The sequence below is a fragment of the Helianthus annuus genome, chromosome 3 (genome assembly GCF_002127325.2).
Source record: "Helianthus annuus cultivar XRQ/B chromosome 3, HanXRQr2.0-SUNRISE, whole genome shotgun sequence".
Lineage (NCBI taxonomy): Eukaryota > Viridiplantae > Streptophyta > Magnoliopsida > Asterales > Asteraceae > Helianthus > Helianthus annuus.
The window spans coordinates 109,772,221-109,798,283 of NC_035435.2; the positions used below are offsets into that span (position 1 = coordinate 109,772,221).

At 40.2% G+C, this 26,063-nt stretch overlaps 1 protein-coding gene across 1 annotated transcript; it reads right to left on the bottom strand.

The window, feature by feature from the left end:
• Window positions 1–4,549: 4,549 nt before the first annotated feature.
• LOC110941511 (protein RADIALIS-like 1) lies at window positions 4,550–6,102 on the bottom strand. Its single transcript, XM_022183152.2, has 2 exons — window positions 5,736–6,102; window positions 4,550–4,816 (listed from the first exon to the last, which is right to left on the bottom strand). The coding sequence occupies exon 1, from the start codon at window positions 5,972–5,974 to the stop codon at window positions 5,741–5,743; it is 234 nt and encodes a 77-aa protein (XP_022038844.1). The 5' UTR covers window positions 5,975–6,102; the 3' UTR covers window positions 4,550–4,816; window positions 5,736–5,740.
• Window positions 6,103–26,063: the final 19,961 nt, after the last annotated feature.

The following is a 26,063-nucleotide window of genomic DNA, read 5'->3' on the forward strand; positions in this document are numbered from 1 at the left end:
GGAGGTAGAGGAGTGGCTTGCCGACATATGAGGAGAACCGCACTCGAAAGGAGGAGTTCTACAAAGCCTTATCTAACCAAGACTAGTATCTTCTTGGAAATTTTGCTAAATTAAAATAAAACGTAGGGCTAGAACTCCCTAAGTTTAATATCTATGTAACTTTTATCTTTATGTAATGTCTCTCTATGATTTGCAATGTTATGATGGTTTTTATGATTGATGGTTGTTTTGAGAATAAAACACACTCATGGTGGTAATGGATGAAAAAGGGAACGAGAAAAATGGAACCATGCATGAAGAACAGAGCAACCCGACAAAAATCTCCATCACAGAAGGCTCAACACGGGCCGTGCCCAACCAACACGGCCCCGTGCTGAGCCCCTGCAGAAAAATCACCCAGTTCAGGTAACTGGACACGGGCCTTGTTCAGCGGACACGCCCCCGTGTCCAGGCTTCTGTTTCAATTCTGAAATTTTTGTTACTGGCACTTGACCACGGGGCCGTGCCCGGTGAACACGGGGCCGTGTCCAGGATGCCAGTAACATAAATCTTTGCTTTTTAACACACTTTTATACATTCTAATCAACCAAAAATATTATTTTTGGACACATTGGGGACAATGTGTAATTTAAGTGTGGGGGGGATGCTAAAACCTTGAAATTTTGCAAAATCCTAAACACAAGCCTTACACAAAACTCTATTGGAACCGCTAAACACCCCAAATTTTTTCAAAAACTTTTTCATTTTTTTTTTTACTTGTCTTGGTTTAAGTTGGGAATAACAAGTTCTAAAAAGGTTATATTTTTACAAGTTTACAACCGATAGCGTCGTGATAAAAAAGGAACCAACATAAGAAAATTATGAAACGGCATAACAAGTCTAGTTTAAAATTCGATTATATATGCTTGGTCACATTAAAAACCCATTCCCACAAAAGTGAGTTTTGAGCCTTTATTGAGCATAAAAATACACATATTTAGATTAAATGCTCATTTTTCGTTTCTTGTGTGAATAGCCGCTCGGTCCTTACAAATCTAGAACTTGCCACGACGATACATTCCCGGTCCTTACCAACTTAAACCCAAGTAAGTAAATGATGGAGGCATTAGGACTAACCATTTTTCTTTCAAAACTATTATTTTTAATTTTTTTTACCTACCCAAAATCCCCCTAGAAAACCCCTTTGAGCCTAAACCTTTCATTTCATTACCCCAAAAACCATTTTTACCCACCAAAAAGCCTTTTTCATTTTTTTTCACCCTTTATTTTAGTAACAAGCTCGGTTTTTCGTCAACTTGCCCTTTCATGTGACATCAAAAAAAAAAAAAAAAATATATATATATATATATATATATATATATATATATATATATATATATATATATATATGATGAAGTCAAAAACAAACAAAAGCTACAAGAGCTTGTTTGGAGAAATACTTCAAAAATAATAGGTCACTAAAAACAAGGTATTTTACGAAAACCGACACTTGTTACGATTTTCACCCTTTTTTACTAACCACTAACCAACCACCCACCTTTAAACCCAAGCCTTCACCCAAAAAGTCCTCTTGATATTTACAAAGGTAAAAAGTTAAAAAGGAGGAGGATTGATTGCTTGGCAAGCCTATGGAAAGACGTAAGTTCCGTGCCGCTCTCGAGTGATTCACTAAAATATACACCTTCGGCCGAGTGTTGAGTGATCTCCCGTGAGGTATGTGAACTTGTATATAAATGGAATTTTAATAAGGCATGCTATGCCCAAATAAGAAATTTATCTTATGAAAAGTTCAAAATAAATCATAACGAATAGGATTGTAAATAAATAAAAATAAAGCCTATAAAAACCTTGGATTCCCGACACTCTAGGACAAGCTAAAAACTTCTCTTCTACCTATTCCATTTGGGAGTGTAAGCCACATTTAAAGAGTTTTGCTTGAGGACAAGCAAAAGTTCAAGTGTGGGGGTATTTGATGTGTGTAAAATGCAACATATAAAACACATCAATTAAAGCATAAAACTAACCCTTTTTAAGTACTAATGTTGGAAAAAGAGTGTTTTTGTCTTCCTTTTGTATTTTCAGGATGAAATGAGCTCAAAATCACAAAAGAAGCAAAAAGACCACTAATTCTACCATAAATACAGAGTCTGAACAAAAGTAGACTGCCCGGACCCTCAACGGCACCTCCCAAAGAAAAAAGGAAGAAACAGAGTCTGAACACGCCCCGTGTCCAGCGAACACGGGGGCGTGCCCAGGAAGCAGCAGAAAAGACAAACTAGTAGAAGCTTCCATTGCCCACCACGGGGCCGTGTCCAGCGAGCACGGGGGCGTGGTGAAAGTACAGCAGGCGCATTAATTGTAATTCGCAATTACAATTAATGAAGAGAGAGAGTGTCAGGCGGGCACGGGGCCGTGTCCAGCCTTCTGTTCAGCCTATAAATAGAGGAGCTTGGATTAATTCTCTCTCATCCCTTGGCACACCACCTCTCTCACACCTCATCCACCACCCACCACCACCATAACACCATCATCCACCACCATCATCCATTGTCCATCGTAGAGTGTGTGAGTCGTCTCGGGATCCAAGATTGATCGTAAGAGTTCTTGACAATCAAGGCCATGTTTGCCTAAGTCTCTTACATCACTTGGTGAAGACAAGTGTTTAGTATAATACTTTTTATTTTTAATCTTTTGCACTTTTTATTTGGTTTTGTATTAATGACTTTAATAACTAGTTACTTATGTTGAAGGTGATCTTTCCTTATCGTTTGTCCGTGGTGTCTTGGCATTATTTTACTGTCTATATAAAATAAAAGATTTTCACCATTCATATCTCCACGGTCTATATGGAGGTATGTTGGCTACCTGGTCGGGGGTTAAGGGAACGGTTTGGTAAGGGTCTTGCCCTTGTTCAGCGTTTAGAGGTCCTGCTTGGGACCTGGGTCAAATTTAGTAGGATCTCCTTCAATGCCCATAGGTATTGGATGGCGGGGATCCAAACTCTTTGACCCCCTCATAAGTTAACTACTATTAATACTATAACCCGGCTATTTAGGACTGTATCCCTGCTGACTCAGACTACTTAGCCGAGGGTAACGTCACCGCCAGAAGCGGGGCCTACCACAATTTGCATTAATAACTTAATTCATTATCTTTCAATAATCCGACCCTTTAGGATTGTATCCTTGCTGACTCAAACTACTGGGTTGAGGGTAACGTCGCCTTCAAAAGAGGGGCCTACTACAATAACTAAGATAATCTCTTAAACAAGTGCAAAAGTGCGAAAATAATCAAAGGTTATACTAATACACGTGTCGGATCCAAGTGATTCATCTTGTCTATCTGTTTTTATTTTATTTTATTTTCAGCATTTAGTTAGTTTTTATTTTTCTTAGTTTAAAACAATTTTCTAACCTTTTTTGATTTGATTAGACGTTGAGGATAAACCGGTATTAAAAGCTCTTGTGTCCTTGGACGACCTCGGTATCTTACCAACACTATACTACGTCCACGATGGGTGCACTTGCCCATATGTGTGTTTAGTGTTAGTGAATATCGTGTTTTATAAATTTAAAACTTGGCTAAAAGTGTAAAAAGGGCTTAAATATATATCAAAAATATATACACACTGACACGCATCAGGTGCCAACACAAACCGAATGTCAAGTTGGAGGTGTCGGGCGTCAAAGTGTTAGTTGGGGGTGGCAACGGCCAAAGGTCGATAGTTAGGGGGGGAAATTCAATAACCTAATTCTTTTAAATGGTTTTAAAAAACCCAAAGCTAACCTTTTCCCAAACTTGACATTCAGTTTGTGCTGGCACCACTCTGTTAACAAATCACTAACTCTGTTAGTTTTTAATCCTACGTGTCACCACCTTGCTTACCTGGACATCATTACGCGCGACTAAGTCCATATAAAAACCATGGATTGTCTCCTAACACTGATCTATACCTAATAAGTTTGTTTAATAAACAAGCTCAAGCCAAAACCTTCAGTTTTTTAGCTCAAGTAGGGCCGCGAGTCTAAACGAGCCTATTTTTTGATATAATTTTTATTTAGTATAGTAAATATATATTTACATAATAGTTATTATTATATATTAAATTACGATACAATAACCAATTAAATAGTATATAATGTTATATATAAAAATAGTTATACATGTATACAACTAAACTGAGAAAAACAATTAACAATTAATAAACTAGCCCGCTTTACTAACCAAATTTAGAGTAAGATGTTTAGTACGGTTGGATTGAGGTTCATTCCTTTTTTAAATCATTGTAATATTTTAGGAAAATTCACGTGACGCTAACAATACATTGCTGACGAGCTTCATCAGGTAAATCACAGTTTATGCTCGGCAGGTGGCCTTCAAAAGATTATAGCAGAAAAAAGTTGAAAACAAGATTAGAAATTGTTCCCTTTGCTATAGAGTATAGAGGAATCAGTCGCCTACCACTTAACTCGTCTTTACTTCGCATTTATTTGGATTTCATGGATTAATTTTGCAATGTTAGACAGGTCAATTTTGAATTGCTAAGGCATACAATAAATACATATTTCATTAGATGACTCATTACAGCAAAATTGCGCAGAGTACAGGGAAAAGAAGATTAAATATAAAGGCGAGGAAAGCCTAAAAGATAGAGGCTTTCTGCTCAGTTCTAACAGATTTGGTACAAGAAGGAATCATTTTACTGATTCTGATATACAATAATTGCATATTTATTGCATGGAACACAATTATAGTTGTTCCTCTTTATTGTGGCCACTGTGCATGCTTAATTTCCTGGTGCTTGAGGCCTTTCGTCCTGCATTTTGGAACAAAGAAATATTTATTGTTCATTTACAAGTTTATTTCAATCTCTATAAGTTTGTTTGCTGAGGAAACGATTGCATGAATCCAAGTTTGTTATTGCAAAAGCCAGAACCGAAAGACGTATTTGAAGGATTTAAATGGTTGTTTTGCTGCCTTTTCTATAGCAAAGTTGCTATGACTGATAGCAAAGTTATATTTTTCAAGCTGAGATATCTATATTATCTAAATTCTCTATAGATACAACCATAAATGTTTAAGAATAGTTAGATGAATTAAGTAATGTAGGTGAAACAAACATTGAGATAATGTCATTATTTGGTTTTGCATGGATCAAACATAATTATGGAGGTTTCATGACTAGTTGCTATTATTATCTGCTTGCAAACTAGTATTCTCTACAAATGATTTTGGAAGAAAGAAAATTATGGGCGTTGCTATTTTTTTATTTTTTTTGGTTTCTGATGCATATGGAGTTTTCTTTTGGATTTGTAGGTGGTTTAGGATTAATCTAAGTACTTTTTGGCATATTTGGAAGTTCATGTACATTTAGGCGGTGTGGCAAGCGAAGTCCATGGAGTTTTCACCAAACTTAACATGTCGCTTACAGTTTTTCACCAAACTCTATGGAGTTTGATTTCCACACAAGCGAACTTGCCGAGTTCGCTTTTGAACTACCTAAAAGTACAAGAGCATCCAAAAGTGCTTAGAAGTAGTTAGTTGAAAAACCTACTTATCCAAAAGTTCAATGCTTATGAACTAAAGTCAACGTGTTATATAACATGGTAAAGAAAATGGGGACATGGTATTTATTAAGGTGATAGCTAGGTGTATATCTGGTCTTTGAACACTTGGTACCATAAATGATGGACTGTTATACTAAGTTCTCCAGCTCATATTAATTGCTACTTTACCTTGATCATGCCCCATTAGTGGTCCTATAATTGGGGAAAGGAACCCGACCGCTCTCAATGAGTTTCACATCCCCCACTAGGATTTCATAATGCCTCTTCACTTCCTCTGCGGTCTTCCCACCGACAGCCTTTGCAACATTGCGCCAGCGGTCAGGGGTGTCTTTGTCAAACACAGCCAAAGCCTCTTCAAAGTCCTTATTCTGCTTCACAGTCCATGAACCTGACCCACGTGAAGACATTGAGCTAGATGCTATGCAAGCACTCAAAAAATTGAAAAACAAAATAAGGGTAATGCCCTTGAAGAATTTTTTTTTTTTATGCAATAGAAAATGGTGGAGAGTATAGAGATCAGAAGATCAAGTCTCAAGAGCTGATATGTGGAAATAGGTGTCAATGTGTCTTTTTATAGCTCCAAAACAAAGGGGGTAAAGTGGGGTCATGCTAGTTGGCTAATAAAGCTTGCCTAAAGAGACGAATTTAAATGACATCATGTATCCTTAAGCACCACAAATGAACATCCTTCGTGTGGTGGAAGAATCAATATTTTTGCATTTTTATCCGCGATTCCCAAATCTCGATCAGCTTTTTATTCGTTATGATCTCCCTGACAACATGTGTGTTAAAACTTAAAACCATATTAAGGAATTAAAAGTATATATAAAGCAATTAACATACTTAATTGATATATGTTGGATACTTCTCAAGCCTTGTTGTTTGGTATATAAAATCCAAAAAGCATTTACAAGCAAGTGATTTGGTTTATAGAGATCTACTATCCGATCTATAGTTAGGTAAATCAATTAAGTCACTGCCTTAAGTTGTAAGCATTCCAGTACAAGGTAAATAACATATATCCCTAAGTATTAAGACTATTATTTTATTCTAAAAACAACGCGGACCCTTTTGCCGGACTATTGTTATGTTAGGTACACGTTATAGATCTCTACTCTGATACCACAAAAGAATGAAAACTATTGTTTTTATCATAATAACAAAGCAAGCCGGTCATCAGGACAAGTGACCATACCAGTGTCAAAATCTCATCCTTACAAGTAGTCACCAGTTCACAGTAAATTTAATAACCTTCTAATTCACCCAAAAGACTACATGCTTATCTAATAAATAACCTTCTAGTTCACCCAAAAGACTACATGATTATATAAAAAGGGGACATTGTCCAGACAAAAGTTTTTTTTAACTAGCCAACTGTGTCCGTACAATGATTCCTCTAGCCTGAAAAAAATTTAAAGTAATAACATTCTGTCTCCTGAAGTATGAATCCCAATTAGTTAATTTATTTGTGTGGAATAACATAATAAAAAAAGTACCAAGCAAACACAAGATTTTATCGTGGTGGGATCAATGGAAGTAATCCATGGACAGGGACTATATTTTTTTCTTACTCTAGGTCTCTAGCTACTTCTGAATATATATAACCGAATCCCTAGTTACCATTGGGCTTCCCCCCTACACAATATAAAAACTCAAATACGTCTTGCACGCCACGCTTTGAAGGATAGCTGGCCTCTAGATATATCGCTTTAGGTCGTGATCGCCAATTATACTCGAGAAGAGTTAGAAATCTATTCGGGTCGCCATAGAATTACATGTCACACTTTAACAATTTGTGTTTTTCATATTATAGGCGGTAGAGATCGCTAGGATCTCCGTTTACGTCCATTTGGATTGCCATTGAATTAAGATATGAAGGTCGGTCCCTTCCTCAATTTGATTGCAGAATCACAAAACAGTATAAACGAACACTGAAATGACCAAACTCTTTATTAAAACTAAAATAGTAAAATAGCCACACAATTGAAAATATGTTCAACTTCCTATTTAACCTAGCTAGACAATAGACATATACGCCGTAAATAAACCTAAAATGATAATCGATGAACTTGCAAAACAGTAAATAAACCTAAAATGATAATCATACTTAATAAACCAAACAATAAAAACTACTAAGTAGAACTTGACACTTTAACCCTTTCAACTTTCTTTATGACCCGTCTAAGGATTCAAAGTTTCTCCCTTAATCCTGAAACTGGCCCATTCGTTCTTCATAGCATTTTTTTATTATCATCTTCTTGAACCAAATTCACTTCTTTCTTCTTATACTTCTAGTTGGTGTAATCATTTGCGAAGTGACCAAGTTCACGACATTCATTGCACCTGAACTCGTTACGTCTTTGTTTCCTCGACTCATACCTCTTCCATGTCCTCTGCCAAAACCTCTTCATTGACCATGGCTTTGGTCACCTCCTCCCTTTCCATGATGCCATATTTTAAGGATCATTCACCTTTCGATTATTTAAACTTGCTAATATAAGCTTACATCGAACACTTTCTTCGGTTCATTGTGACTATTGAGACGTTCTTCATATACTACCATTTGTCTCACTACTTCTTTAAAAAGACATTTTTTTCAACTTCAATGTTGCTCGATAGATACCACAATCAATAGAAACTTCTTTGGACCCGACTTAAGCTGTCACACCCAACTGATGGCGGAAACATCGGAGTGAGACGAAAACGAGATTGCTCATTACTCATAACACTACATTGTGACAAATATTTAAGTAATAAATTTCATTTCATTGCTAAAAGAATCAATTTCATAGTTTGGAATAGAATACAACAAGTTGAAATAAAACGAATTACATTACAACAAATATTTAAAGTTTTTCTAGGCATCCTATTAAGTTCCATGCATCATCAACGTCATCATAAACCTGCAACATGTTTTAAAGCGTAGTTCAATACAAAAGTATTGGCGAGTATACAAGTTTGGTATACTAGCATATAAGTATAAAAATGAACAATCCACATGGCAAACCTAGTTATCAAGATTAACGTATAAACTGGCATACGATTTACAAGTCAACCCTCTTATTACCGCAGGTATAAAGAATGAATAAACTTAACATGATCTCTCGTTCACGGGCGGTGCGTTACTCTTATAGCGCTATACATGTTAAGTGGAGGCTCGTACGAAGTTAATGACAAGTTTATCACATAAGAATCACCCAGAAAACACGAATCAAGCATAACATAATAGTAAGCATCTATTGGATTGTATGTATGTATAACTGCATAAAAGTATGTATGTTGAGTGTGTTTTTGTATATGTAAACATGTTGCACCCAAAAAGTGTAAAACAGAAAAAAGGGCGTCGAGTATACTCACGGTTTGCGAAGAAATTTCCACTTAGGGAGTTTGACGAGTCTTGAGTTGTTGGAATACCGAAGTTACCAATTTTGGTTCTTGAACTTTTTGCCCAAAGTTGAAAATCTTGGGGATTTGAGAGAGTTTGGAAGTAATTTGGAGTTGGTGCAAGTGTTTGGAAGGTGTTAAAGTTGGTATTTATAAGAGGGTTAAGTGATTGGGGTTTAAATGAATGTGGTTGGGGTTTAAATGAAGGTCGTTGGGAGTTAAGAGGGGTATTAGATGAGTTGGTTGGAGTTTAGGACATTAAAAAAGAGGTTGCGGAGAGGAAAATTTTCATTTTTAATCCTTGCACTTGTATTATTGTGATGGTATAAATAAGTATTTGAATGCATAAAGAGTCCTAAAATGCGTATTTGTTCGTGAAATAAGTATGTGTTTACGAGAATGATGAGCAAGTATCAAGTATGTGAATAAGTCGAATGTAAAACAAGTACGAATAGTCAAGGTATAGTCTGTATAAAATGCTCAAGTTTTATTACGATCAACATTTCGAATTACGAAACTGGAAGTGAAATACGAATACGATAAGGATATAAGTTTCCAAAAGTAGCGATATAAAATCTTTCTAAATAAGGAAGGTTTCAAAAGCGGGGCGTCACATAAGCCGTTTGCTACAATTAACTTATCTTTAAGGTTTGAATCGGGTCTTCTACACTTTTTACTTGGTATGCTTAACTAACCTACAAACTCATTCACAGTCCCATTATCTTTCAACTTTAACAATTTTAGTTCACTTCTCAAGACTTAAAGACATGCTTTCTGAACTAGATTGGCTCCTTGGTAACAAACGTTAACTAAATCTCACACTTCTTTTGCGCTTGGGTATTGGGAAACTTGTAGCCTAACATATTTCAGTAAAATTTGGAAAATGCTTTTGTCATGTGACCCTTCTTTTGATCTATTGTTGTTATTGCTAAAAGGATTATCTCCCAAAGAACATAAGCCTTCAGAATCATCTCAATCAAGATAGCCCATGTGGTGAAGTTTAACTTTATTACGATAGAAAGAAGATTAACATGGCCTATTGTAAAACCCCAGACAAATCTGTCACACCCCCAAAATCCACCTGCGGATAACACCCGCTTTGAGGGCGTGACTGACCAGGATCCAGCCACTAATTATACTGAGCATTGATTTAATATTAGAAATATTTACTATCCAAAGTAGTTAGCAACATTGCAGTTTAAGTTCGATGATTAGTTTAACAAAACAGCGGAAGCATAAACCAAAGTAGTTTTAAAGATAGTCCTTAGTTCAAGATAGTAAAACCCAACACACGGGTCTGACGAACACTACACATCCCCAAGCAGCAGCTCCTCAGTCACGGGTTACCTGCAAAGCATGCAGTAAAGGGTCAACAATAATGCTGAGTGAGTTCACTAGTTTCAGTTTTAGTTTACCAAAAACTTAGGTTGTTTAGATAAAGCATTTATAATCACGTTATGGGGAGCTACCCCATCTGTAAGCTCACTAAACTGTAGATACCGAAACTGTTGACGGAATATTATCGTGCCCCGAGTCAATGTCTATCGTCATTGACCATGTTGCAAGGTCTACTAGTTCACGCCCGATCTCCCCCGGTCTCGGTGTGAGGTTGTCAAACCTAATAGCGCTATCAACTAATAACCCGTTCGCCCCCGGCGATTAATCGGTATTGTAAGCAGGGACTTAGAGTGATAGAGTTTCGTTTAGCATGGCTAGTTGTGATTAATAAATAGTGTCCAAACGTATCTCCCCCGGAGATAGTAATTACCCATTCTGATTTCCCCCGGAGTAATGGGTCAAAAGTGTTTTTCCCAAAGTTGGTAGTTTGTTCGTGTCCCTCCGCGGGACGCATGCTTTTAGTGTGTGAACTCACCTTGGGTTGCTCGGCAGATTAGGTTACTTGGTCAAACACGCTGGTCACCACGTCCTAACATGGTTACCGGTATGGGTCAGGTTCGGTGTACAAGCATTCACGTAAAAACTTACACATTACTACCACGTATCATGCATACAAGTAAACAGTGGGTTATTGGGCCGGCCCTAACATTTACACAGTCAAACAGCAACACACAGTCCAGTCAACAGGTAGCCCATGTTACACACATTATGGCCCAATAACCGAAGTGGACAGCCCAGTCGCAACCAGGTGGTCTCGAGTCGCAACCAGGAGGTCTCGGCTTGTCATACTGTGGTTGCGAGTCGCAACCGTCGTAGTCTCGAGTCGCAATCGTGTGGTTTCGAGTTGTCACGCTATGGTTGCGAGTCGCAACCGTGTGATCTCGAGTTATCACGCTGTGGTTGCGAGTCGCAACTGTGTGGTTGCGAGTCGTAATGCTGTCCCTTTCATGTTCACGTGTTGATTCAGGTACATCAGTCCAAGTTGTACTATGTAATCAGGCCCAAATCGAGTAATAGCCAATAAGGTTCAACTAACAACTTTTCCTAATCAGTCTATTAGTAAAATAGATCAAACATTGCCCTTTTTGAAATCTTTAAACCATATTCAACAATGTTCATCATAAGTTCATCAATTCTAGGGTTTTCATGTCAAACATAACCATACATTTATGAACCAAAATCACATATTTTTAACAAGATCATTTGCGAGAACAAGAAAACATACATTTTGTAGCCGAAATCTTATGTTCAACAACATCATTTTGCAAGAAATAATGAAGTATAGTATGGTTAGCCATGAATACTCTTAAACTACCATTATCTAGCCATCTTTAAGCATGTTAGCAAGTATTCATACATAAAAGTTTACACATATAGTCAAACTTCACAAATCATCCTAAAGATCATGCATAATACTACTAATCAAGCATTTTCTAGTTCATTTAATCCACATAAATCCTATGCACATAATAATAACACTAACCGGTTTGAGAAGAAGGAGCCGAAACAAAAGAAAAGGAACCGAGAAAATGGAGTGTCCGAGTGATGATCTTGTCCGAGATTCCTTGACCGAGATCCTTGCTTGATCCGAAAGTTGGAAGAGAATGGGATGTTGTTTGGGGTTTTCTAGTTGAGAGAGAATAGAAGGAGTGTGTTTGTGTGTTGTGTAAAATGAAGGAAGTGGGGAAAAGGTTGGGATTATATACCAAGTATCAAGTAGGCTAAGGGGGTTTCGGCCCAAACCGGTTACGGCCCAAGAGGCCCACTCGAGACCGAGTGGCCCACTCGCAACCGAGTGGTTGCGAGTCATGGTCTCGACTCACATACATATATATATAATACGTACATACAACACACATTTTGCAAATAAAGATCACGTTTTCATTTAATAACATATATATACACAAACCTATTACAAAGTGTTCGTTCGGAAAAACCTAGAGTGTCACATTATCCCCAAGTTTTAAGAACTTTCGTCCCGAAAGTTAAGGCAGCCACTGCCAAGCTAGCGTGTTTCAACGGGGTGTCACATCATCCCCCCGTTAGTTTGGAGTTTCGTCCCGAAATTCGGTTGTAGCTTCAGTGCTGGGGTTTTCGTTTGGGAACAACTGGGGGTACTTGGACTTCATCTGGTCTTCCCGCTCCCAGGTAAACTCTGGGCCACGTCGTGAGTTCCAACGAACTCGCACAAGAGGTATCTGGCTACGTTTGAGGGTTTTGATCTCTCGATCAGTGATCTCAATTGGTTCCTCAGTAAAGTGTAGCTGTTCATCAATAGTGAGTTCCTTGAAAGGAATTATGAGTGTTTCATCCGACAGACACTTCTTCAGATTAGACACGTGAAAGACATTGTGCACTGCACTCAGCTCTGCAGGCAGGTTCAATCTATAATTAACCTTACCGATTTTCTCGGTAATTTCGAATGGTCCAACATATCGCGGATTCAGCTTGCCTCGTTTACCGAAACGAACCACACCCTTCCAGGGTGAGACTTTAAGTAGAACCCGGTCCCCGACCTGGAATTCTAGCGGTTTCCTACGCTTGTCAGCGTAGCTTTTCTGACGGTCACGAGCTGCCGCCATGCGTTGTCTGATCTGGGTAATCTTTTCCGTTGTGTCTACCACCAGTTCTGGGCCTGTGAGTTGACTGTCACCGACTTCCGCCCAGCAAAGAGGTGATCGGCATTTACGACCGTACAATGCCTCAAAAGGTGCCGCCTGAATGCTAGTGTGGTAGATGTTATTGTAGGAGAATTCCACCAGCGGTAGATGTTTCTCCTAGTTCTTGCCAAAATCGATCACACATGCTCTAAGCATGTCTTCCAGGGTTTGGATGGTGCGTTCAGACTGCCCATCCGTTTGTGGGTGATAAGCAGTGCTCATGTCCAAACGTGAGCCAAAGGATTTGTGCATAGCTTGCCACAATTCCGAAGTAAAACGAGCGTCTCGGTCGGAAATAATCGAGGTTGGCACTCCGTGCCTTGAAACTACTTCCTTTAAGTAAACCTCCGCCAAGGTAGAAAACTTGTCTGTTTCCTTAATAGCCAGAAAGTGCGCGGACTTGGTCAATCGATCTACTATTACCCAAATAGTGTCATTTCCGCGTTGGGACCTAGGTAGCCCTGTAACAAAATCCATGGAAATTTGCTCCCATTTCCACTTCGGGATTTCGGGTTGCTGGAGTAGGCCTGCTGGTTTCTGATACTCAGTCTTGACTCTTGCGCAGGTTAAACATTTGCTAACGTATGCTGCTATGTGGGCTTTCATGCCAGGCCACCAGTAAGTGGTCCTTAAGTCGTGGTACATCTTATCTGAACCAGGATGTACTGAATAACGGGACTTATGGGCTTCGTCCATCACAAGCTCTCGTAGATCTCCGTAAAGTGGGACCCAAATGCGTCCTGCCACATAGTAGGCGCCGTCTTCTTTTTGCTCTAGTTGTTGTCTCGATCCTCGCAGGGACTCAGCCCTGATGTTTTCCGGTTTCAGAGCTTCAGTCTGAGCATTTCGAATCTGGGTAGGAAGATTAGACTGGATAGTAAGTTGTAACGCTCGCACGCGCTTGGGCGTAGTGTCTTTTCGGCTGAGGGCGTCTGCCACGACATTGGCCTTGCCCGGATGGTACTTGATGGCGCATTCATAATCATTCAGGAGCTCGACCCATCGACGTTGTCGCATGTTTAATTCCTTTTGCTTGAAGATATGCTCGAGACTCCTGTGATCGGTGTAGATAGTGCACTTGGTACCGTACAGGTAATGTCTCCATATCTTAAGCGCAAAGATCACTGCTTCTAGTTCCAAGTCGTGCGTAGTATAGTTCCTTTCGTGCGTCTTAAGTTGTCGAGAGGCGTAAGCAATAACTTTGTCGCGTTGCATTAGCACACAACCGAGCCCATGGATGGATGCATCGCAGTAAACCACGAAGTCGTCAGTGCCTTCAGGCAGCGAGAGAATAGGAGCACTACAGAGATTATCCTTTAGTTTCTGAAATGCGGTTTCTTGAGCTTCACCCCATTTATAAACCATACCCTTCTGAGTAAGAGCCGTGAGAGGCTGAGCGATCTTTGAGAATCCCATGATAAATCGTCGATAGTACCCTGCTAGTCCCAAGAATTGGCGGACTTCGGTCGGGGTCTTAGGGGTAGGCCAATTCTTTATAGAGTCGATCTTTGCAGGGTCGACGTGGATTCCATCCTTGTTAACCACGTGCCCAAGGAAATGGACTTCTCGAAGCCAGAAGTCGCATTTCGAGAACTTGGCATATAGTTGCTCATTGCGAAGGAGTTCGAGGATAAGGCGTAGGTGTTGTTCATGCTCTTCTTGACTTTTCGAGTAGATCAGGATGTCGTCTATAAACACGATCACAAATTTGTCGAGGTAAGGTTTGCACACTCTGTTCATGAGATCCATGAATACCGCGGGCGCGTTGGTTATTCCAAAGGGCATAACAAGGAATTCATAATGACCATAACGAGTTCTGAATGCAGTTTTGGAGATGTCTTCATTACGGACCCTTAGCTGATGATAACCTGATCGCAGGTCAATCTTAGAGTAGTAGCTCGATCCTTGCAACTGATCGAATAAGTCGTCGATCCGCGGGAGAGGGTAACGATTCTTGATGGTAACCTTGTTCAGCTCACGATAGTCAATGCACATTCGGAACGTGCCATCCTTTTTCTTAACAAAGAGTACCGGTGCTCCCCAGGGTGATGAACTAGGGCGGATAAACCCTTTATCCAATAGTTCCTGTAGTTGTGTAGAGAGTTCCTTCAATTCTGTGGGGGCTAGTCGATAAGGCGCACGAGCTATGGGCGCTGCTCCGGGAGCTAGCTCGATTTGGAATTCGACCTGACGGTGGGGAGGGAGTCCAGGTAGTTCCTCAGGAAATACCTCGGGGTAGTCACGCACTACTGGAAAATCTTCAATCCTCTTTTCCTTTTCCTGCGTGTTGGTGACAAGTGCTAAGATAGCAGTGTGCCCTTTTCGTAAACACTTCTGGGCCTTCAAGAATGAGATAACGCCTGAGATTTCTCCACCTTTGCCACCTTGTACAATGAGGGGTTTGCCAGAACGGCGGGGAATACGAACTGCTTTCTCTTGACAGAGGATCTCCGCGCGATGCTTGGATAACCAATCCATGCCGATAACGACGTCGAAGCTTCCAAGTGTAACAGGGAAAAGATCGATACTAAATGTCTGACCAGACAACTCCAGTTTGCAGCCTTTGATAACATGTGAGGCCTCGATGTTTCTACCATTAGCTAACTCGACGATATGATGTGAACTTAGTGACGAAAGCGGACGCTTAAGCTTCTTACTAATACGTAGGGACACATAACTAGCATCGGCTCCAGAATCAAATAATACAGAAACATATCGATCATCGAGTAGGAACTTACCCGCTACGACATTGGGGTCATTCCTCGCTTCTCCAGCTCCAATCACAAAAGCCCTTCCTCTAGCACCATTCCCAGCATTGTTGTTCTGATCGTTGTTTCCAGCTCCCTGATTGTTGTTGCGAGTCTGGTTCAGTTCAGGACAATTCTTCTTATAGTGCCCCTCAGCTCCGCACTGGAAACAACCCTTGGCATTCCCGTGATGTTGTTGCTGCTGGTTCTGCCCCACGGGACGTGGACTCCTACAGTCCTTGGCCTCATGCCCCATCTTATTACATCGCTGACACTGACCTTTCCCACACGGCCCGCTGTGATGTCGATTGCACTTGTTGCACTTGGGGTGGTTACCGCGATGGCCACCCTGTTGTTGAGTGCCCTTGTTGTTTTCAGTTTTCCTTTGCTGTGCCGGGGCCTGAGTGGGATTAGCATCCTTGCTTTGATTTCCTTCCCACTTACGCTTGTTGTCACTAGAAGTTCCGACAGTAGCACTGATCCTTTTGGGCAACCTGCCCTCTTCTACGGCCTGATCAGTAAGTTTGTGAGCAAGTCGAACGATCGGCTGAATGGTAGTGAGGTTGGCTGAAGTTACATGGCTTCGAATCTCTGGAGCCAAACCCTTGACGTACAACTCGATTCTTCGATACATAGGTCGAGACATGTTTGGGCAAATAGCAGCATAGTCATTGGACAGCTTGGTGTAGGTTTCAATCTCTGACCCAACCATCTTAAGCGCATAGTACTCGTTCTCAAGTTTGTGGATGTCATCCCGGTGACAGTACTCCTCCTTAATCATGTCCTTGAAATCCTCCCACGCAGTAGCATTAGCAGTTTCCAATCCAAACATCTGAATTTGCGCCTTCCACCAGGAAAGCGCGTTTCCTTCAAGCGTAGCAGTAGCAAACTTCACCCAATTCACAGGGGGACACTCACAGACAGCAAAGACAGCTTCAACTTTCTCAATCCAATGCAGAAGACCTATGGCACCCTCAGTGCCGTTGAAAGGGAGAGGCTTGCAATCCATGAAAGTTTTGAAAGTACACACGGGTGGTTGCGCAGGTGCATGCTGACCTGTTCGTGAGAAGCGAAGCGTACAGATTTAGGGATAAAAGGCGATGTGGCGGTAGGATCTAAACATCCTAGGGTAACGAGTTTACCTCTAGGGTGAGCTGCGAAAGCTGCAGCCACCGTGTTGAGCAGGTTAGTGAATTGAGCCTGAGTCATGTTGATGTTTCCTCTTCCGCGTCCACTCATTGTCTTCATAACCAGAAAACACAGTATGAGTGTGATGTTGTAACGTAGCGAGAATGAGATAGAAGAGAGAGGTGCATCTATCTAATTTAGGCACACTAGTACGTATAGCAAAACAGGAAACATAAGGTAAGCAAACAAGTAAGCACTGGTCCGAGCTATGAGGTCAAAAGAGTTGAGCCTTGCACTTGGAGTGTAGTGTCGTCGCGAGTCACAGGTTATAGTCTGGTTTTTCCCCAAAAAGATTTTTCCCCTTTTTAAAACCAAGTTCACTATAACCAATGGCTCTGATACCAATCTGTCACACCCCCAAAATCCACCTGCGGATAACACCCGCTTTGAGGGCGTGACTGACCAGGATCCAGCCACTAATCATACTGAGCATTGATTTAATATTAGAAATATTTACTATCCAAAGTAGTTAGCAACATTGCAGTTTAAGTTCGATGATTAGTTTAACAAAACAGCGGAAGCATAAACCAAAGTAGTTTTAAAGATCGTCCTTAGTTCAAGATAGTAAAACCCAACACACGGGTCTGACGAACACTACACATCCCCAAGCAGCAGCTCCTCAGTCACGGGTTACCTGCAAAGCATGCAGTAAAGGGTCAACAATAATGCTGAGTGAGTTCACTAGTTTCAGTTTTAGTTTACCAAAAACTTAGGTTGTTTAGATAAAGCATTTATAATCACGTTATGGGGAGCTACCCCATCTGTAAGCTCACTAAACTGTAGATACCGAAACTGTTGACGGAATATTATCGTGCCCCGAGTCAATGTCTATCGTCATTGACCATGTTGCAAGGTCTACTAGTTCACGCCCGATCTCCCCCGGTCTCGGTGTGAGGTTGTCAAACCTAATAGCGCTATCAACTAATAACCCGTTCGCCCCCGGCGATTAATCGGTATTGTAAGCAGGGACTTAGAGTGATAGAGTTTCGTTTAGCATGGCTAGTTGTGATTAATAAATAGTGTCCAAACGTATCTCCCCCGGAGATAGTAATTACCCATTCTGATTTCCCCCGGAGTAATGGGTCAAAAGTGTTTTTCCCAAAGTTGGTAGTTTGTTCGTGTCCCTCCGCGGGACGCATGCTTTTAGTGTGTGAACTCACCTTGGGTTGCTCGGCAGATTAGGTTACTTGGTCAAACACGCTGGTCACCACGTCCTAACATGGTTACCGGTATGGGTCAGGTTCGGTGTACAAGCATTCACGTAAAAACTTACACATTACTACCACGTATCATGCATACAAGTAAACAGTGGGTTATTGGGCCGGCCCTAACATTTACACAGTCAAACAGCAACACACAGTCCAGTCAACAGGTAGCCCATGTTACACACATTATGGCCCAATAACCGAAGTGGACAGCCCAGTCGCAACCAGGTGGTCTCGAGTCGCAACCAGGAGGTCTCGGCTTGTCATGCTGTGGTTGCGAGTCGCAACCGTCGTAGTCTCGAGTCGCAATCGTGTGGTTTCGAGTTGTCACGCTATGGTTGCGAGTCGCAACCGTGTGATCTCGAGTTATCACGCTGTGGTTGCGAGTCGCAACTGTGTGGTTGCGAGTCGTAATGCTGTCCCTTTCATGTTCACGTGTTGATTCAGGTACATCAGTCCAAGTTGTACTATGTAATCAGGCCCAAATCGAGTAATAGCCAATAAGGTTCAACTAACAACTTTTCCTAATCAGTCTATTAGTAAAATAGATCAAACATTGCCCTTTTTGAAATCTTTAAACCATATTCAACAATGTTCATCATAAGTTCATCAATTCGAGGGTTTTCATGTCAAACATAACCATACATTTATGAACCAAAATCACATATTTTTAACAAGATCATTTGCGAGAACAAGAAAACATACATTTTGTAGCCGAAATCTTATGTTCAACAACATCATTTTGCAAGAAATAATGAAGCATAGTATGGTTAGCCATGAATACTCTTAAACTACCATTATCTAGCCATCTTTAAGCATGTTAGCAAGTATTCATACATAAAAGTTTACACATATAGTCAAACTTCACAAATCATCCTAAAGATCATGCATAATACTACTAATCAAGCATTTTCTAGTTCATTTAATCCACATAAATCCTATGCACATAATAATAACACTAACCGGTTTGAGAAGAAGGAGCCGAAACAAAAGAAAAGGAACCGAGAAAATGGAGTGTCCGAGTGATGATCTTGTCCGAGATTCCTTGACCGAGATCCTTGCTTGATCCGAAAGTTGGAAGAGAATGGGATGTTGTTTGGGGTTTTCTAGTTGAGAGAGAATAGAAGGAGTGTGTTTGTGTGTTGTGTAAAATGAAGGAAGTGGGGAAAAGGTTGGGATTATATACCAAGTATCAAGTAGGCTAAGGGGGTTTCGGCCCAAACCGGTTACGGCCCAAGAGGCCCACTCGAGACCGAGTGGCCCACTCGCAACCGAGTGGTTGCGAGTCATGGTCTCGACTCACATACATATATATATAATACGTACATACAACACACATTTTGCAAATAAAGATCACGTTTTCATTTAATAACATATATATACACAAACCTATTACAAAGTGTTCGTTCGGAAAAACCTAGAGTGTCACATTATCCCCAAGTTTTAAGAACTTTCGTCCCGAAAGTTAAGGCAGCCACTGCCAAGCTAGCGTGTTTCAACGGGGTGTCACAAAATCCCATATTGGCCGTGGGCAACAGAGATTCTTTCTTTATAAAATGCACTGCGTCTTAAATCACCAACGCGTTTTGGGCTTAAAGGTAGTAGATGAAAGTAGAAATCCATATTTAAGTGTACTCATGTAGGAGTAGTACCAAGATGGTTGACAACTTGGGAAATCTCCACCGGGGCAACCAAAAACAAATCTATGAGTTATAGGATAGGCAACCCATCGGGGGTAAAGCAAACAATATTAGTGGTACGAGAGGCCGGATATGAAAAAGGGTATCAGAGCCATAACTATTTCATTCGGGATGGTAGGGCAAACCTTATCATGAATGATGAGTCCCCAGGAGTGTCCATGAGAACACCTTAGGCAAATCCCATATCTCAAATTGGGATGGTGGGGCAAACCCCATCGAGGACGAGGAGTCTATAAGGTAGGGTGATGTTAGTGATACGGGGAAGATTAGCACGGTCCATAGTAACACCCTAGGAAAATCTCACATCGGTCGTGGTAAGGTGAGATTCTTTGTTCATAAGGAATAGTATGCCTCTTAAATCACCAATGCTTTTGGAATAATGATAGTGTATGAGAGGGGAACTCCATAGATAAGCATGCTCACGTGGGAGTATTACCAGGATGGGTGACCTCTTAGGAAGTCTCCATCGAGGCAACCAAAAACATATTAATGAGTTCTTGGATGGCAAACTATAGGGGGCAAAGCAGATAAAATTGGTGGTATGAGAGGCCGAATGTTACAATTTCAATCAATTTTGGACATTGCAAAGATACATTCCCATGCTCACAAAGCGGTACCATCGTGTTGTTATGTGTGTTTCATGCCATCCTTTATTCCTTGAATTTTAAACTTGCTAAGTTGGTATTGACTTGTTGATCTTGCTTTCTTGGGCTTGCAAACCTTGCTTATTCTATTGTTGAACATTCTAAATTTGCTTATTGGACTTGTAGAACTTGCTATTTTTCTTGTTGTCTTCTTGCTTTACTTGTCGGTTTCTTGGTTTAAGCTTTTGACCTTGCTATTTAACTTGTTGGTTAGATCATTCTTCTAAACCATGGATTCAAAAACATAAAAAAACCACTGCATGTTTCCTTAATCTCGACCAGCCACACCAGATAGTGATTAGCTCTATTAATCCATCGGTGAGTCGTCAATTCCTCTAAGGTAGTTGCTTTTATATATATCAAGTCCTTTACACTTTGGTGTTATCTATGCGCAAAGGTAAGAATTTACCCAACCCGAAGTCCCATCCAAAACATTTAACCTCCGTTAAGAGCATCAACATGTTTTAATTCTATGTAGACATAGAAAACATGAAAGACCCAAGTTAAGGGTGTCGCAAGATTGTTGGTAGACTTTAAGGATTCATGGAAACTCTAATGACCCAAGTTAATGGCGACACTATTACTTCACTCACTTTCAATAAACTATGTTAATTAATTAAATTCATTAACACACACACACACCGTGCTTACCTATGATCTTCCTTAGCTAGCCTGACATCAAGGGGGTGTGTCCCCCCCCCCCAAAAAAAAAAAAAAACCCTCAAGAATCTAGCCAAGAATGGTCATGGAAGAAAATAAGATCAAACTTGAAAAGATTATATAAATCATTAAAAGCTTGATTACACTAATGATTCTTGAGTTTCTCCTAATGATTACAATGATTAGAAAGTGTGGATAGAAGATAAATGTGTAGTGGAGAAAAGGGGAGAGAATGAACAATTGAAAATGGTGGAGAAGGCCTCTATTTATAGGCTGGTTAGGGGTGAGGCATGCCTCGTGCCTGGAAGACACGGGTCGTGCCCAGTCAGGTGACCTGCTGTAGCCAATTACTCGAGGCACGGGTCGTGTCAAGTACACACGGGTTGTGGTCAACTTTGTGGACTCCACAGAATCTTTTAAATCTTCCAGAAGCCTTATCTTGTCTTTGTACTGCCCAGGCACGAGCCGTGCCTGGCTCTTTTCGCATGATCTTTGTGTAGTGGTCTTCTGGAGTTGGCGGGATCCGAGGCATGGGGCGTGTCTGGAAAATTTTCTTCTAATTTTCTCCGTTTTTCACCCGATTTTGCTTCCTTTGTTATTCTTGGGTTATTTTTGTCCAAAAAATTCAATATAAACCAATTTAAGCTTAATTTGAACATTTGATTAACAAAACACATTATAAATGGGTGATAATTTCACATAAAAACAAGTTCATTTTTGCTCATATCATTTTTGCTCATATCATTTTTGCTCATGTGTAGTTATCTAATAGTTCTGACGAAATTTAGTACTTATTTTTATCTATAGTAATTGATTTCAATAAATTCTTATTTTTAATTTTTTAAATATTTTAGATCAAACTATGATTGTTATTATGTATTTTAGAAATAATGGATTTAAATAATCTCAACTACCAGTAATTGGCCACCAAAAATCCAACTACAAAAGCGTTTCCTGATGGCCCCACTAACATATTTTCCCCTAACGAGCATTTTCTATCTGAGGTTTGACCTAGTTGGTTTTTGTTGACGTGGATGTTGATGTGGAAGAAATTACATTTTGCAGCCAACGTGTAAGCCACCACCATCACCACTTGTCGAAGGGCAGCCGAACCTTCTCCGACGAACCAAGGCTCCATCGAAACGAAGAAGACCCCAACCCTTCCCGTACCTGGTGTCGCAACCACCCAGTGATGAAATTCCGACCGATTATCTGAAAGCCCGCGAGGTTTGCAACAACGGTGAAAGATAGGGTTCCGCCTGATCACTTGGGGGTGGCAACATGCTTTCCGGGCTGCTAACGATGTTTCTCAACAAGCTCTGGTTGGCTAAGGCGTTGTGATTATGGATTTTAGCTGGACCTAGTGGTGCTTCGCTGGTGCAGGTCATTTTTTCCAATTACCACAGGCGTTGGCGAACAGCTCTAGTGAAGCAAGCGCTAACGGTTTCGTCTAGGGTTTAGACCCATCCTATAGTGACCAGATTGGCGACGGTATGACTTTGGTAAGTGAAACACATGGTGATAGTGGTGGAAAGTAGTAATGGTTGAGAGATCGAGTAGGGGAAGGGTCGAGGTCGTTTACGTTTCGTCGGAGCCATGGTTCATCGGAGAAGGGTCGCTGCCCCCAACAAGTGCTTATGGTGGTGGCTGCCTAATGGCTACCAAGTGTGATTTTTTTCCACGTCATTATCCATGTTAGCAAAAACTAACTGGGTTAGACCTTAGTTGGAAAAGGCTCGTTCGGAGAAAATATGTTAGATGGTGGGACCATCAAGAAACATTTTTGTAGTTGGGACTATTGGCAGTCAATTGTTAATAGTTGGGATTATTTAAATCCATTATTCCTTTATTTTATAAAGTTGCGAACAATTGCAAATCAACTAGTTGAGACCAAATTTATTTATGTTGGTTATTAATAAACTGATTGTGTGAGGTTGAAAATTGGTAATTTTGCAACTGATTTTAGGTGGCTACTTTTATAACCGATTTGTTTTAATGTTTTATGTAATAGCTTCCTTCATTTTGTAGATTGCTTTTAAACCTCGTTTAGCTTGTTCTTTTTGTTAAATTCTTGAAGTTCCTACATGTAAAACGATGCCAGTATAGTATATAACGATCTAGTCTCTATTCAATATAGTTTAATCTAGACAATATATGTTATTATTATTGTACCAGATTCGAGAGCCATGTATTAGACGTGTTTATTCAACAGAACAGCAACAACAACCATATCCAGTATAATCCCACTCATTGTAACACCCCCAAAATATTTAATGCGAATTTTTGTGTTATTATGATATATTGTCGTGAAGTATTTAACTAGGAATATTTAACCTATATAATGTGTTACCAATTTATGAAATAAGTAGGTTATAACTTATGAAATAACAAACCAAACCTTACAAACTAAAATAGAACACGATTGAAAGTTGCAAGTATAAAAATCTGAAATAAAATTAAAAAAGACAAATAGAGAGAGAGAGAGCGAGAGAGAGAGAGAGAGAGTCTGTGTGTGTGTGTGTGTATGTGGAACGAGATTGAGCGAAAGAAAGAAAAAGTTCTCTCTATTCACCATTTCACAAATTCAACAAATTTGAAGTTGAAACCCAAGTGATTTCTTGCATGTTTGAGGATTTAGATCATCAAACATCACCCAACCTAAGGTATGTTACAATCTCACATTTGGTGGGTTTTATTGTTAAGAGGATCCATGACTTATGAAGATCAGTGGAATAGTAGCCATATAATATAAATTCTTATTGTAGAAATGATTATAACCATCATACATACAAGAATTTGTGAAATACTTGAATGAATTTTGTTATGTGATAAGTGTTCTTATGTGTTTGGAAGCGGGGTTTGACATATGAGATGACCTATGATTTCTTTGGTTAAAATGATGTATTTAACTATGATAACTGAAATGTTATGTTAACTTGATGTTAATGAAAGTATGTGACGTCAGTGGAGGGTGTACGATTTTTAATATATTTTTAAGCACTTTTAATCGTTTATCAAACTTTAAATTTATAAAACACGATATAACACTATCACTCTCTACAACATGCTAGGGCAAGTGCACCTATCGTTGGCGTAGCATAGTGATGGTAAGATACCGAGGTCGTCCAAGAACACAAGAGCTTTTAATATCGGGATATCGTCAACGTCTAATTAACCAAATTTTTAGAAAAGATTTTTGGTAGTTAAATTAAAGAAAGAAACTAAAATGATAAAAGACACAAATATACAAGATAGAATCACTTGGTTCCGATTCATCTTTTACATATCCTTTGATGATTTCCGCACTTTGGGTTTTTTAAGAGATTATCTTAGTTATAGTGGCATGTCCCTCTTTTGGAGTCAAAGCTAGCCTCGGCCATATTGGTCTGAGTCAGTAGGGATACAGTCCCGCTAGGCCGGAATATTGGAAGATAATTAAGTAAGTTATTAATGCAAAATGTGGCATGTCCCGCTTTTGGAGGCAACGCTACCCTCGGCTAATGAAGAAACATTGGTTCGAATGACCGGAGTCAATCGGACCAGGGGTTTAGTTCTGCATAAAAGGGTGGAGATCTATCTAGCCTTTGGAATTTCTCCATTTGAAAGGTTCGGACCTCCACTTAGTTTCACCCAAGCTTCATCCTGGTCATGGATAGATCACCCAGGTTCGGGTGAGTCTTCTCGTTTGATTCGGGGTTTAGCTGATCTCCTTCTTCGAACGATAACTGCAAAACGAACAACCATTAGACTCGCCACGGGGAGAATGGGGGTTCTCTTTGTAACCACCCTGCGGCGTGAGAATAAGTACAGGTTTCAATGAAGAAGAAGAAGTAATAGTGAAAGTGAAGTGAGAGTAACTTGAGAGATTGTACCTGAATTGTCCTTATTTATAACCGAATTTTGGGCGGGAAAGTTTGTTGACGGAAGAGATAACGGAAAGCATTTTTCGTAAGCAGTTTCTCCCCTGCCGTTAATCTTCATCCTGATGTTTATGCACACGGATTGTGGGCGAGATCTATGGCTAGGGAGATGCCACGTGGAAAGTGTATGCATGTGGATCCTTCTCCAAGTTAGTGCCATCATCGTGACCTTGATGAGCACTCAAGATGATGCCACATCACCTGTTCAGTTATAACAGAATGGTGGTGCACGATGAGGCCTTCTAGAAGGTTTACAGCTGTAATCCTCTATGCCTCTGCCTCATGTTATTTCTGTTGTAACAGAAAGGTCTTTTCTGTTTAAGTCTGGATTGCAATCACGCGGAGGTATCTGTTTCCATCCTAACTGTTCTGTTGCATGAGTCTGCGCAAGGATGAAATATTAGTTCTATCTCGGCATGCGGACACTGAAGACTGCCTTTTAAGTTTTCTTATTTTTAGAATCACTGCGAAGCTACGCAAGGTTTTCTCATGAGGGGCTTGTTGAGGTGAAGTTGTGGTTTGCTCCAATGTACCTGCGCAAGGTTTTGGGACCATACCCCTTCAAGTCCCCCCAATCCAATGTTGCTCTTATGCAAGTAAGTGGAGTACTGGACTATATAAGAGAAGTGGGATTTGTGCTTTGTAAAGTTTTGGCGCGAAATGTTGGAAATCTTCTTGGAGAAGATACTCTTTTAAGTGAATTGCTCATGATTTCAAATTTTAAAAATGTGATCCTTGGTAGGTGAAAAGTACCCTGCTGGCCGTTGACGTGTGACGTTTTGATGACAGGCTGTTAATTGTCAGATGCGCGTCATCAACCGTGGCCTACACGTGCGCGTGGGGGTACTTATTGCTGCCCACTCGCCCCTGATGCTTCGATAACCGTGTTTTTTCGAAAAAAGGGGCCATTTCAGTTTTCTAGGGCATTTATGATGGTTAGTATATAAACCTCTTTTTAGTGCATCATTCTTTTATCGTTTTCTCTTGATT